This window comes from Hemitrygon akajei, chromosome 5 (assembly GCF_048418815.1).
Source record: "Hemitrygon akajei chromosome 5, sHemAka1.3, whole genome shotgun sequence".
Lineage (NCBI taxonomy): Eukaryota > Metazoa > Chordata > Chondrichthyes > Myliobatiformes > Dasyatidae > Hemitrygon > Hemitrygon akajei.
The window spans coordinates 153,999,098-154,013,915 of NC_133128.1; the positions used below are offsets into that span (position 1 = coordinate 153,999,098).

A 14,818-nucleotide genomic window follows, 5' to 3' on the forward strand; every position below is an offset into this window, starting at 1 on the left:
CTTGCCTTCTTTATAACTGCATTGACGTGTTGGGACCAGGTTAGATCCTCAGAGATCTTGACACCCAGGAACTTGAAACTGCTCACTCTCTCCATTTCTGATCCCTCTATGAGGATTGGTATGTGTTCCTTCATTTTACCCTTCCTGAAGTCCACAATCAGCTCTTCCATCTTACTGACGTTAAGTGCCAGGTTGATACTGCAACACCACTCCACTAGTTGGCATATCTCACTCCTGTATGCCCTCTCATCACCATCTGAGATTCTACCAACAATGGGTATACCATCAGCAAATTTATAGATGGTATTTGAGCTATGCCTAGCCACAGAGTAGAGCAGTGGGCTAAGCACACACCCTTGAGGTGCACCAGTGTTAATCGTCAGCGAGGAGGATATGTTGTCATCATTTTGCACAGATTGTGGTCTTCCGGTTAGGAAGTCGAGGATCCAATTGCAGAGGAAGATACAGAGACCCAGGTTCTGTAACTTCTCAATCAGGATTGTGGGAATGATGGTATTAAATGCTGAACTATGGTCAATGAACAGAATCCTGGCATAGGTGTTTGTGTTGTCCAGGTGGTCTAAAGCCATGTGGAGAGCCATTGAGATTGCATCTGCTGTTGACCTATTGTGGTGATAGGCAAATTGCAATGGGTCCAGGTCCTTGCTGAGGCAGGAGTTCAGTCTAGTCATGACCAACCTCTCAAAGCATTTCATCACTGTAGATGTGAGTGCTCCCAGGCGATAGTCATTAAGGCAGCTCACATTATTCTTCTTAGGCTCTGGTATAATTGTTGCTTTTTGAAGCAAGTGGGAACTTCCGTCTGTAGCAGAGAGAGGTTGAAAGTGTCCTTGAATATTCCCACCAGTTGATTGGCACAGGTTTTCAGAGCCTTACCAGGTACTCCACTGGGACCTTCCACCTTGCGAGGGTTCACTCTCTTTAAAGACAGCCTTCTATTTGAAGAAGGGGAACACATTGACGTATATTCTAAATTTAGAAAAGTCTGGCTTCATGTGATGAGATGAGACTGTTGTCAGTGTCTAGACAAATTCAGTAATAGAAAAAGTGACAGTAGATCAGCAGGAGATTAAAAAAACAATTTAATCTGATTTAGAATCAGTTTATATCCCGAAGGAGAAAGAGCTCTACCTGCCATAAAATAAAAATAGATTTCAAAAAATATGATACATTGAAATAAAAGTACAGAAGAAGAATATATGGTGATGATTTTGGGAAAATTACACAGAACAGCAATACAGATAGTAAGAGATGCCAACCTCACAGTTCTGCAACAGCACTGCCACTGCTGTCTCACAACTCCAGGGACCCAGATTCAACTCTGATAAGCATTGTTTCTGTGTGGAGATTCAACATTCTTCTTATGACTTCCTGGTTTCCCTGCAGGTGCTCTGATCATTACCTACCTATCAAAGGTATTGGTAATTTTAATTTGTCCCTAATGAAGGTAGGTATTCAGGAATGGGGTGGGGCAGGGTTGATGGACATATGAGAGAGGATAGGTTAAAGAGAAATAAGTGGGTAAATGGAAGTGTTGGGGATTGTTTTTGTGCAGCCTACATAACCCAATGGGCTGAATGGACTCCTTTTGTACTTTATTAAGTAAGATAATAAAAGAATCTTGGAAATAAACTAGCAAAAGATAACAAAATTAACTCAAATAACTTATTCAATTAACAGCAAGTTGGATATGAGGGTGGCATGATAGCATAGTGGTTAGCACAATGGTTTACAGTACCAGCGGCCCAGGATCAATTCTCGCCGCTATCTGTAAGGAGTTTGTATGTTCTCCTCATGACTGTGTGTATATTTAAGGTGAAAGTTGATCGTTTCCTGATTAGTCGGGGCACCAAAGGATATGGTGAGAAGGTTGAGTGGAATCCGGGATCAGCCATGATGCAATGGTGAAGCAGACTCGATGGGCTGAATGGCCTAATTCTGCTCCAACATCTTATGGTCTTATGAACAATTTGAACCTTTTCAAACTTGCTGTTATTGAAATTACAACTGAAAATAAAACAAAATGAAGGAGAATCATATTTTGCCTTAGTATTTACATTGTGTGAAAAGGGCAGCATTCCAGGTATCCCAAGGAATCAAATAATGAACCAGCAAAAGAGGCTCATCAAAATTAATGAAAAGAATGTTATAGTAATAAATTAAATAATGTATTTAAAGGGATCTTCTCTAGGAATGATGATTAAAGGAAATTGGTGAAGATATTGTAGGACCCTTTACTGTAATCTTTCAAAGTTATCTCTGTTTCTTTAGCTTCCATAATGGTGCATGCTACTATTTCAGAAAATTGAGAAAGAGATTAAGGGAATCCTTTTATCTGTTGTAGAAAAATTGTAATTAAGAATAAAGACTCTAAATTGCTTGAAAATATTAAACTAATCAATAAGGACCAGGCCTAAAAACCTGATTATAATTTTTGAAGAAGTGAATATACCTTGACGTTATTTATTATTTACAAATGTACTTTAGGAGCGCTCATAAGAACCAGCAATGAAGTTCATAGAAGTAAAAGCAATTAATTATAAAAGCACGTAAGCGATTCCCAGACAGAATAGGAACACAAATTCAAAATGTGGAGTGGATTCTTAACAATCCAAATTTACTGATGGCACAAAGATTAATAGCATTGTAGCTAATCACACAAAGGCAAATAAAGTACAAAGGGATATTAGTAAACAAGTGATCCCTAGCAAAGCTACAAAAAATTGATTTCATTGTAAGTAAATGTGAGGCCATACACTTTCGATCAAAGCTGATAAAACAGAGTGCATTCTAAATACTGAATGCTGAAAGCACTGGAAGTTTGGAGTAATTTACCAATTCACTTGGGTAGATCATTAAAATGTCATGGACTGTTACAGAGATAACCAGAAAGCCTAGTAGAATCATGCTCCTCATACCTAGTGAACTAGAGAACAAAGAATCAGACATCAAGCTTGCAAGGCACATGTGAATGCATAGCATTGATGTTCTATAACAGTAAATTATGATAACATACGGGACTACGGAGTGTTTCTCATTAGCAAATTTACATAAGAAGACTTTTTTAAAAATTACATGCAGTTTCAGGTACTACCTCATTTAGATGGTAATTTTGGTGTCTACATAGTGGAACTTGATGCAACAACTATCAAACACATTCTGTTAATAAATAACTGGAAAGCTTCTATCTCACTGTTATCAGATTCTTGGACGGACCTCATTGTATGATAAGATGGACCTTGACTTCATAGTCTACCTTATTACGATCTTGCACTTTATCGTTTACCTGCACTGCACTTTTAAAATTTATTCTGCACTCTGTTAATGTTTTTTGTTATTCTAGCTCAATGCACTGTGTAAGGATTTTATCTGTATGAACAGTTTGCAAGACAAGCTTTTCACTGTCTCTTGTGCACGTGGTAATAATAAACCAATACTAATAGCAATGTTAATACTAGAATATCACTGACTGCATACAGAAGATTTCACTGAAATAATAATGCAGAAACTGATTTCATGGTATTTGCTCTCACAGAATCAAGAAGATATCCCTACCACCAAAAAATAGCTTTGATTTCTTTTTTCCTTTAACTATCTCTCACCTTTCTCAAATGTAAATTACTTATGTGAAGTAAATAGTAGCTCTGTTTTAGTTAACAATCAGAGAAGATGCTTTTGAGCCATATATATTGTTAATCAGCCATACTAAAGACTAGTATGTCCAGTGATATAATGCTCCTCAAAGCATGCAAGGAATTTATTGACTGTAATATACTTGGTGGTTAGTCCTCAAGCAAATCAATCTGCAGGATTTGAATTGTGGGAAACATGAGCTGCTACAGCTCCAGCCAGTAGTGCCAAAAGGTACCATACTTTGCAACGGCTAGTTTTGTTGTGCCTTTGAAGTTCAGCCTAGTGACTGTGAGAGAGGATAATAGATGACTGAAGGGAAATAATTATGAAGATTGAAGAGCGACAGGGTTAGAGAAGATCAAGAGAGCAGAGAATCAGAGTAGATAGAGGAAAGTATCGGAGTGCTTGTGAGGAGAGGATGCCAGGATTGCTGGGAGATTGACATTAGAGGGGAAGATTCTGCTATTTACACACTTAGTAGGTATTCAGCTGAGAGGAAAAATACAACGTTGAGGTGTTATCAAAAAAGACAGCCAGCTTTGAAAACTTTCTTTAGAAAAGGTGACCTCCCAAAAATCTGCAGCAGTACTCCCAAGAACATGTCCTTTAAATAACTCAAAGAGAGGCCTCAGCTCTCTGGTTCTAACCTGCTTCATTTTGCAAGCTTCACACTTTCCATCATATTGAAAGATTTGTAGGTTTTGCCTGTGGATTACAGCTTGCTGTAAGTGATGTCAAAAATAGCAAAGCAAATCGGAAGAGGTGTAGTTCATCCAGCCCCTTGAGTTTAATCCACCACTCAGTGAGACTATGACTGATCCAACTCTGTTGTCCACTCAACTTTCTTGCTTGAATCCATAACTCCTGTATCCCCATAGACTGAGAAACTACCTAACCCCTGTTTTCAGCATTATGTGAGCTGCACGTACAGAAAAATCATGTCTAAATCCTGGAATTCTATCATTGGCCAAGAAGTTTAATTGTGTTTATCAGCTGGCTGTGTTAAAAATTCTATTATATGTTAATCAAACTAGTTCAGAGCTAAAATTGAATTTCTAGTACATAACCACCAAAGAATCAAAGGTGGAAAAAAAGGTGGAAAACAAACCATTGTTCTTCACAATGATGTATCACTAAAACAGTGTCGTTTCAATCAGTTGTGATCTGTTTGCCAGAGCTTGTCTTCTCTAATCTACTCTGGTTTCTTTCACCTTAAGAAATCCATTTTTGGGGAAATACAATAAATAGTACAATTTTAAACATTATACAGAAACAAAGAGAACAAGGGGTTTGCATACATAAATTGTTGGGAGTCAGAAGCCATCAAACCTATCTAGTATCTAATCTTATCAAACAAAGCCAGGAAGTTGTACTAAACATAAAACATTGTTTAGGCCCCAGGTGGAGTGATATTCATGCTTTTGAGCTATTGCAGAAGAGATTTACTTGAGTGACACCTTGAACAAGGGCCTTCAGTTACTTGGAAAGACTGCAATTATTCACCTTTATACAAAGGAATACAAGAGACTTAGAAAGATGTTCAAAGTAATTGACAGACCAAAAAAGGGGAAACTGTTTCCACTGGCAGTAGGGTTGGACTAAAGAGAAATAATTTTTCAAAATACATGTAACACTTACCCAAAAGGCTGGTATATGTCTAGGGGAAAAGGAGTTCCAGCCACACACCAACCCACCTCCCGTACACGCAGGTGCTGTGAGAATCGAGTTTATGCCTCGCGCTGCCCACAGTATCAACTTCACACCAAATACCGTTATGAAATACACTTTAAAGAGTTTACTAACATTAACTAAAGAAGTATTAGGCAATACAATATATATATATACAAGGAAAGAAAAAAACAAAAGGCGCCAACTTATCAAAGTTCAGTCAGTGTAGTGCACATCGTAGGAGCTCAATCAACGAACCATCCGACCGCCACGTCGTCGCACCTGGGACCACCCCGGTGGTCTTACGAGCAGTCCAGCGCATGTCTACCTTCCTCGTCCGTCTTCCTCCCGACTCTCTTCACACCAAAAGCCCGCGAAACCCCTCCCCCAAGTTCCCAGCCTCACAAAACACAATAACGTTCCCCATTGATTAACAAATGAATACAATTACCATATCAGCCATTCTAAAGCGAAACATCGGCGAGAGAAACACTTATCAGACAAAGAAGCATTCCTACTCGTAACAAACCAAAGAAGCCATTTTGAGTAACATACACAGGACATTGTACATACAAACACAGAATAATGGTTTGAATTCCCTCCATTATCTATGTGATCCTGCAATTCTATACCTGCATGATGATATTGTTGGAGTTTCTTTCATATAAGAATGCAAAAAAAATTACACTAGACTACCTAAGATTAACTGGAAACCATAGAATGTGTTGCTGAGAGTTACACAGTATCACTTTACAAGTACAGCAGATCCTTTCAATAGGTTGAAATACTCATGTGTGTTTTATTAATATCCTAAAAACCGTAGGAAGTACCCTTCCCTTAATTATTAAAATTATTAATTGAAGCAGTTTTTTCTGTGGAAAACAAATTCAGTCCATTTTATTTTCATTTACTGTTCCCTTAATATTTATCAACTAATTATATTAAAAGTCTAATACAACACATAATTAGCTCTTAGTAATGAATTCAGAGTGAATACCTAATGGTACTGAAATAATTAAAGCAGACTTTTCTTAAGAAATTCCCAATAGAATCTATTTGTTTAGCTCCTGCATTCAGAGTTTTTTTGTTGCCCGCTAGTCCCGGGAGCTTCTGTGTATGGGATTTAGTTTTATTTTGTATCTCTATCTGCCCTGTTAGTACAGCCTGGAGTCTCTATAACTTTCTTGCTTTGCAAATTTGCTGATTTTCTTTTCTGGGAAAGTTTTATGACCTTAACTTCTAATGCATCCTGATGGTCATAGCAGTAGCACATCAGCACCTATTCCTGATTTTGTAACTGAATGCCTAAGCTAAAGAGTTACACAACAGAAACAGCAATAATAATCATAGGGTTAGGATAGTTTTTTAAATTGTCACTATGTTTGCTCTGAAGTTTTTGAAAAGAAGTATCAAGCCACAGATAATTAACAGCCTTTCAAATTGCTAATATATTTTCAACCACAGTTTGACAAAGATTAACTCTTTGTTTAAATTTTATCTACAGGGACAAAGTTCTGTTGGATTTTTGAGGGATCTACACACACGCACGCACATATGCAAATAGTAGATTTTCAACACTGACATTAAACTCTGAAACATTAAGGGAAAGTTCCTGGAAATTCATTCTTTATGAGTAATTGCACAACCAAAATACCAGTAATTCCACAACCAAAATACATTCCATTGAAGCCACCACAGACATCCATTTTTGCTCTCTTCCCCTCTGCCCCCTTTCTTTGCCATTTAAACTTAATTTAATTCTACTTTTATCCACCTATGCTGAAAAGGCAGAAATGTTAACTTTGTTTCTCTCTCCAAAGAATGCAGCCGAACTAAAGATTGTTGAGGCCTGTAGATTATTTCCTCATAAGAAGATATTTGATATAGTTTGAAACACTGATGTGAGTTTTGTTAATACTCAAAATACCATAAAAAATGACCCTGCTTAGATAATGTATTATAATTGAAGCAGTTCTCTCTGTGGGGAAAAAAATCACAGAGAAAGAAGAAAAATCCCTATCAGCTGGCATAATGATCCAAGCATGCTATAATGTTTGTTAGGTGGTATAATGGACAACCTACTTACGTATCCTCATCTGTTCAACTAGGATGTCCATCAATGAATCACTAAACTAGATGCTCTTAAGTGCTAAATAACTAAGACATTTTAGAGAAGGTATCAAGTCCTGACAGTATCCATGGCTTAATATCACAATATGAAAACACTTGAACATTGCATCCAACAATATATAAAATTTTTCTTGATTTTATTGCAGTGGTTTATATTCAATGTGATCCATTACAATGACTTTGTATTTACTTAATGTTACAATTTGAGGGGATGCTTCTACAATTTGCAATTTTAAAATCTTTATATTTCATATTTTAGTAATTAGGGCATCTTTAACGAGAGCTCTGTTTATTTTGTCTTTTATTCATACCATAATAGGTTCATCAAATCCAGATGTTATCCGGATCTCCTCTCTCTTGGATCTTAATTCTAAGCTGGAAGGATACTATAGGAAGGGATATGTTGTTGCCACCGTTCACCCTACAATTGTTTCTGTGGGACGAAGGAAACGCTCTCCACTAAGTTACATCTATAGAGTTATATTAGCTAAAATAAAATCAGGGTAAGTTAGATAAATGGACTTTTTTGTATTTAAACATCAGTTCAGGAATTCAAAAGTTCTCATTCAAAAAGATCAATTAATTAAGTTGATGTTTGAAGATTCTAATGTGCTGCAAAGCACAATTCAAAGTTCATATATGTCACCATATACAATCCTGAAATTCATTTTCTTACGGACAAACTCAAATCCATAATAGAATAATAATCATGATAGAATCAATGAAAATCTGCACCACTGGGCAAATTGCCTTTGAATGTGATAATAATTATCATTTATTTGAAGCTGTTTGCATTTCAATTCAACCAAAGATCAACCCATAATCTAAAGAAATGATGGAGCACACCTAAGCAGATGAGAGACCTACTCCTGCTCCTAATTTGTATGTTTGGTTCTTAGTTTTATTGTTGCAATTAGAGCAACAGGTCCACAGCAGATGTCCTTTCATTGGCTCTTCACTCAACCCTGGAACATCAAGACAGCAAAGATGCAAATATCAGGATGCTCTTTATCAACTACTGCTGCTCTTTATCAGCATTCAGCATTCAATTCATCCGCTCAAACCTAACCAATACGCTCCAAGACCTTGGCTCCAGTACCTCATTGTGCAATTAGATCCTGGACTTCCTCATTTGCAGACACCAGTCAGTTTGAATTGGCAACAACATCTCCTCCATAATCTCCATTGGCACAGGTGCACCATAAGGCTGTGTGCTTGGCTCCCTGCTCTACTCGCTTTACATTTATGACTGTGTGGCTAAGCGCAACTCCAACGCCATATTGAAGTTTGCTGACGACACCACTGTTACAGGTCGAATCAAAGGTGGTGACAAGTTAGCATATTGGAGAGAGATTAAAAATCTGGCTGAGTGATGCCATAACAACAACCTCATACTCAATGTCAGCAAGACCAAGGAGATGATTATTGACTTCAGGAGAGGGAAACCAGAGGTCCAGGAGCCAGTCCTCATCAGAAGCTCAGAGGTGGAAAGGGTTAGCAACTTGAAAATCCTCAGTGTTAACATTTCAGAGGGTCTGTCCTGGGCCCAATGCATGAGTGCAATTGCAGCAGCACCTTTCCTTCCTTGTGAGTTTGTGGAGGTTCGGTGTGACATCTGAAACTTTGATGGGCTTCTGTGTATGTGTGGTGCGAGAGTATATTAACTGGCTACTTCACAGTCTGATAAGGGGGCAATGATAGCCTTGAACGGAAAAATCCTGCGAAAAGTGGTGTATGTAACCTCTCCATTTTGGGTAAAGCCCTCTAACCCTAGAGCACATCTATATGAAACACTGTTGAAGGAAAGTGGTATCCATCCTCAGGGATCCCCCAACACCTAGGCCATGCTCTCTTCTCTCTGCTGCCATCAAGAAGAAGGTACAGGAATCTCAGCACTCACAACACCAGGTTCAGTAAAAGTTACTCCCCCTCAACCAACAGGTTATTGAATCAAAGTGGATAACCACTCTAATTCACTTGCCCCATCACAGAAATGTTTCCATAACCAATAGACTCACTTTCAAAGACCTGTCATCTCATGTTCTTGATATTTATTGTTTATTTATTTATTATTATTTCTTTTTCTATTTGCACAGTTTGGTGTCTTCTGTATGCTAGTAAATGTGTTACGACACGCATCCAACTGCACCAGCTTCGGGTGTTTAAATGCTCTAACCCTCCAGAGTAAGGATAGCTGGCGAGGCTCCTTTAAAGATTCAGGAGTGTCCCATGTTTTGGCTGGCAAGAATTGAGTATTTAAAGAGCACCTGAACTGAGGTTTGGTGCTCAGTTGTAAGCCCTATCAGTGATTTTGCCTAGCGTTTGTTTTGTGCTTAGTTCTCGATCCTATTTGATAGTGTATCTCAATCCTTGCTTTGGATAATCCAGTATTTAGGTCCAAGTCATCCTCATTAAGGACTCTCATCACAGTACAACTGGGCCAACATGGACCCAGTGGGGTATCAGAGCCTTTTGTCAGCTGTGGTCAACCATAGCGAACAAATTTCGAGACAAAGCCTGGAGATACACGACCTCCTGGTCGCAGTGCGCCAACTATTGCAGGAAGGAAGCCAAAGTGGCTTGGGTGAGGCTGTCGGTCACTCTGCAGAGCCTGTCCTTCTTCTAACCCAGGAGAGATTCAACGGTGACCCAGGTTCTTGCTGCAGCTTCCTCATCCTTTGCTCATTAGTGTTTGAACTCCAGCCACCTCGGTTCCCTTCAGACTGTAGAAAGATGGCCTCATTATCCCTCTTCTGATTGGAAGAGCCCTGGCCTGGGTCACTGCACATTCGGAATGCAGGTCTGTGATTTGCTTGGATTCAGAAGGAATTCGTGGCCACCATCAGGAAGGTGCTTCATCACCTCGCTGGAGCCAGCCAAGCCTTGGACCGCCTGATGAAGATTTGACAGGGCAGACGGTCAGCAGCTGACTATGTGATTGAATTTCAGACCTTGGCCCACGAGAGTGGCTGAAACGGGGAGGCCTTGGCAACTCTATACCACTGCGGACTATATCTGCATGGAGATGAACTGAAGGATGCCCTCGCCTTGTGAGAACCAGCCAAAGACTTAAAGGTTCTATATGACCAACCCAATCACCTTGTTAATTGTCTGGCAGGACATAAGTGGGACAATATCAAGAGGTCAAGGAGGGCTGGCCCAAGCCCAGCCGCAATTTATCATAATTCCATCTCTTAATCTTGAACCATGACCTGCCTATCTTCTGCTCAGAATCCTGTGAAGCCCATGCAAGTTGGCTGCATAATAATCTCTACTGATGAGAGGTTCAGGCTTAGGAGTTAAGGTTGCTGCCATTACAGTGGGCTGAATGTCCGAAACCACAGCTGTCAGGAGAACTGTTCAGACCATCCTGTGTTGGGAGGACTGTACCAGTAACAGTCACTACCTCCAACCTCAAAGATTCTGGTGCCACAGTGAGGGTGGAGATCTCCTGGGGTACGAACCATCAAGAGGTAAATGCTTTTTTGGTCTCTGGAGCAGAGAGAAATTTCCTGGCCTTGGGGAATGCCTGTTGGTTTAAAACACCACTGCAAGAGTTGAGCAGCCCTTTGCCCTCAACTGTCTCAGATGGCTGTCCACTTCATTCCTGGTAGATCCAACAGCGGACATTGGTCTAACAGATGAGGATAGAGGATCATGTGGAGGACATTAGTTTCTATATCATTGAGTCTTCTCACATACACCTGATCCTTGGACACCCTTTGCTGTCCCAGCATAACCCTTCTGTGAACTGGTAGAAAGGGAGGATCATTGAATGGTCCAGTCGCTGCAAGAGGGTATGTTTTCGGCTTAGTGTTCCGACCCCCAGACTCTCCTGAGATGAGCAGGTGATGAGGGACAGCCTTCTGTTCAGGGTAACCTGGAGCCTTCAGGAATACCCAGTCCTACCTTCAAGGGAAGACAAACCAGCTGCAACCAATAGGCCTATGCAAGTCCCAACCCTGTCTAGTCAGGGGTGTGCAGGAACTAAATTTCTAGTCCAAGAGCAAAGCAAGGAGGTGCCCAGACAGTATAGAACTCTAGCAGCTAATCTAAAGGGCACCAGTTGCCAGGTCCTGTCTAAGGGGAAGGCTCCAAAATGGAGATCCTTGGAGCCTAGTCCCAGGAGCACAGGGACCATTTGTCGTACCTGGCTGCCAATGTCTGAGGAGATGGAGAAAGATTGGATTGTGATTTGGCCTCTGATTTTAGTAAAGACTTCTGTAGGCCTATGAAGGAGACTCTGGAGTCCGCCAAATTACCCCACTACCTACAAAGTCTCAGGAGTCGTTCTTGGAGGAAGGTTTGGAGGTAATTGCAGCCCCCAAGCTGTAGAAATCCCTTCCATCTACAAGGATTTGGAAGAGGTCTTCAGTAAAGGAAAGGTTTCAGTTGTTCCACCTCACAGACCCTACGACTGTGCTAGGAATCTTCTCCTTTGTGCTTGTCCTCCGCGGTGTCAATTATGTGTGCTTCCAGACCCAGAGAGAGGCACTGTGGAGAAGTATATAAAGGAGGCTCTTGCCTTGGGATTCATTTGGCCCTCCACCTCTCTAGTTGGTGCTGACTTCTTCTTCATACAGAAGAAGGATGGGAGCCTGGGGCTGTGCATTGATTATAGAAAACTGAATCACATAATAGTCAAGAATCGTTACCCTCTTCCACTCCTGAACACTGCCTCTGAGATTCTCCAAGGGGTAGGAGTATGAACTGCACCCATGTGGGTTCTTTTCCAAGCGACTATCTCTGGCAGAGGTGATTTATGACACCGAGAATCGGGAGCTTCTTGCGGTTAAGTTAACTTTGGAGAAACAGCATAATTGGTTAGAGGAGACCAAGAACCCTTTTATCATTTGGACAAACTATAAGAACCTGGCTTATATTCAGGAGGCCAAGAGGCTGAATTCCAGGCAGACCAGGTGGTCTTTGTTCTTTAACTCCTTTAATTTCATCCTGACCTATCAAACGGGGTCAAAGAACCAGAAGTCAGATGCCTTGTCCAGACAGATTGACAAACCGAAATGAGAAGAGCTGCCTACCACCATTTTGTCCCAAGCCAAGATGGGATCGACTCTTGTTTGCATGGCCCAAGCTGAAAGGGAGCGGTCCTCTGAGTCGGCTGTTCGGCCCAAGTTCTGTCCAGTCCAAGGTACTCCAATGGGGACATTCATTGAGAATGACTGCTCACCCAGGGATTGCCAGGACCCTTGCATTTATCAAGAGAGATATTGGACACCCGGAATGATGAAGGAAGTTTGGCAATACATGCAGGCATGCAAGCTGTGCACCTGCAACAGGGAGCCACGTATGCGACCCGAAGGGCTTCTCCACACCCTACCTGTTCTGGACAGATCTCGGGCTCACATCTCCATGGGCTGTCACGGACCCTCTTCCTTCCAAGATGAAGACCATTATCATGGTAGTTGTTGATTGCTTTACAAAGGCCTGCAAATTTATCTCTTTGGACAGTCTGCCATGTGTGGCAAAGATGGCTGAAATTGTCCTGCACTAGGTCTTCAGGATCTATGGTTTTCTGGTGGACATTGTGTTGGATTGCAGTCCACGATTCACATCATGTTTCTGGAAGACGTTTTGCAAACTGATTGGGTCAACAGTGACACACAAAATGCTGGTGGAACACAGCAGGCCAGGCAGCATCTATAGGGAGAAGCACTGTTGACGTTTCGGGCCGAGACCCTTCGTCAGGTCTCGGCCCAAAATGTCGACAATGCTTCTTCTTATAGATGCTGCCTGGCCTGCTGTGTTCCACCAGCATTTTGTGTGCATTGTTTGAATTTCCAGCATCTGCGGATTTCCTCGTGTTGGGTCAACAGTGAGTCTTTCCTCTGGGTTTCACCCGCAGCCAGACAGAGCGGCTGAACCAGGATATGGAACGTACCTAACATGCCCGGCCTCTGAAAGACTGGACGAGTGGAGCAACCATTTGATGTGGGCAGAGGTTGCCCATGACACTTTATGGCATTTGGCACACATGATGTCCCCTTTCAAGTGCCAATTTGGGCATTCTTCGCCACTCTTCCCTGAGCAGGAGGCCAAGGTAGGGATTCCTGTAGCCAAAGATCTCGTCCAATGCTGCAAGGAGAGATGGACTAGGGAAAGGGAAATTTTGTTAGTTTCTACCCAAAAGGTTGAAATAAAGGCTAACTGCAATAGAAGACAGGAACCTGTTTTGCAGCCTGAGCAACAGGTCTGGCTGTCAACTCAGTATTTGCCTCTCCAAGTGGAGTCCAGGAAATTGGCGCCCAAGTTCATTGGACCCTTTAAGATTCTCAATGAAGTAAACCTGGTGACCTACACCTTGCAGCTCCCCAAGACCCTCAAGATCAATTCTACTTTCCACACTTCCAGTATAAAACCTGTGAACACCAACTCTTTGGTACCACCACCATGCAGGTTTGTAGATGGGGAACAGGTCTTCACTGTGAGAAGAATTTTGAATTCACAAATTGTTCAGGGTGTTCAGCAGTTCCTTGTGGACGGCAAAGGATTCGAACGTGAGGAACGGTGCTGGGTTCCTGAAAGGGACATCTTGGATCGGGCTCTCATCCATGACTACAATCATCATCTCTCCGAGCAGCCAGGCCGTTAGGAGTTGGCCATAGAGGAGGGGTCCTATTAGGACCCGCAGCCAACCGCACTAGCTTCCAGGTTAATGCTTTGATTCTCCAGAGTATAGATAACTAGCATGGCCCATTAAGGATTCAGAACCGTCCTGCTGGCAATCATGTTTTGGCACCAAGAATTGAGTATTTAAAGAGCACCTGAACTGAACTGTGTTGCTCAATTGTAAACCTTACTAGTGATATTGTCTAGAGTTTGTTTTGTGCTCAATTCTCGATCCAGTTTGATATCATGTCTTGCTCCTTACTTCAGGTACTCCAGCATTTGGGTCCAAGCCATCCTCATCAAGGATTCTCATCACAGAATGCCCTAGTTGGGTGGTCTTTCATTGGTTCTGTTATGGTTATTATTTTATAGATTTATTGAGTATGCCCACAAGAAAATGAATCTCAGGGTTGTATATGGTGACATATATTTACTCTGATAATAAATTTACTTCAAACTTTGCCCTGCCCTTAATTTCCACTTCATATTTTAATAGTTAGGATAAACATTGCAATGTGTTAGTTTACATTTGGTGACATCTGCTAAACTAAAGAAATACTAAACACGAGGAAATTATAGATAGAAATACTACTTTGATGTTTAGCTACGTCAGGAAAGACAAACTGATCTGATGCAAAACTTTGAAAAAAGAGTGATTCCATTAATCTTGTCACAAAATGACCTTTCTCAAAGTGAATGTAACTCAGATTATCAGAATATTTTTGATAAAATCAATTCA

At 41.1% G+C, this 14,818-nt stretch overlaps 1 protein-coding gene across 1 annotated transcript in view; it reads left to right on the forward strand.

Moving 5' to 3' along the window:
- The window catches only part of rftn2 (raftlin family member 2), a 63,149-nt gene that overhangs the window by 15,483 nt on the left and 32,848 nt on the right, over positions 1–14,818 (forward strand). Inside the window, exon 3 of the mRNA XM_073046924.1 lies at positions 7,772–7,955. Within this exon, the coding sequence (XP_072903025.1) occupies positions 7,772–7,955 (184 nt within the window). The remainder of the gene's footprint in view (positions 1–7,771; positions 7,956–14,818) is intronic.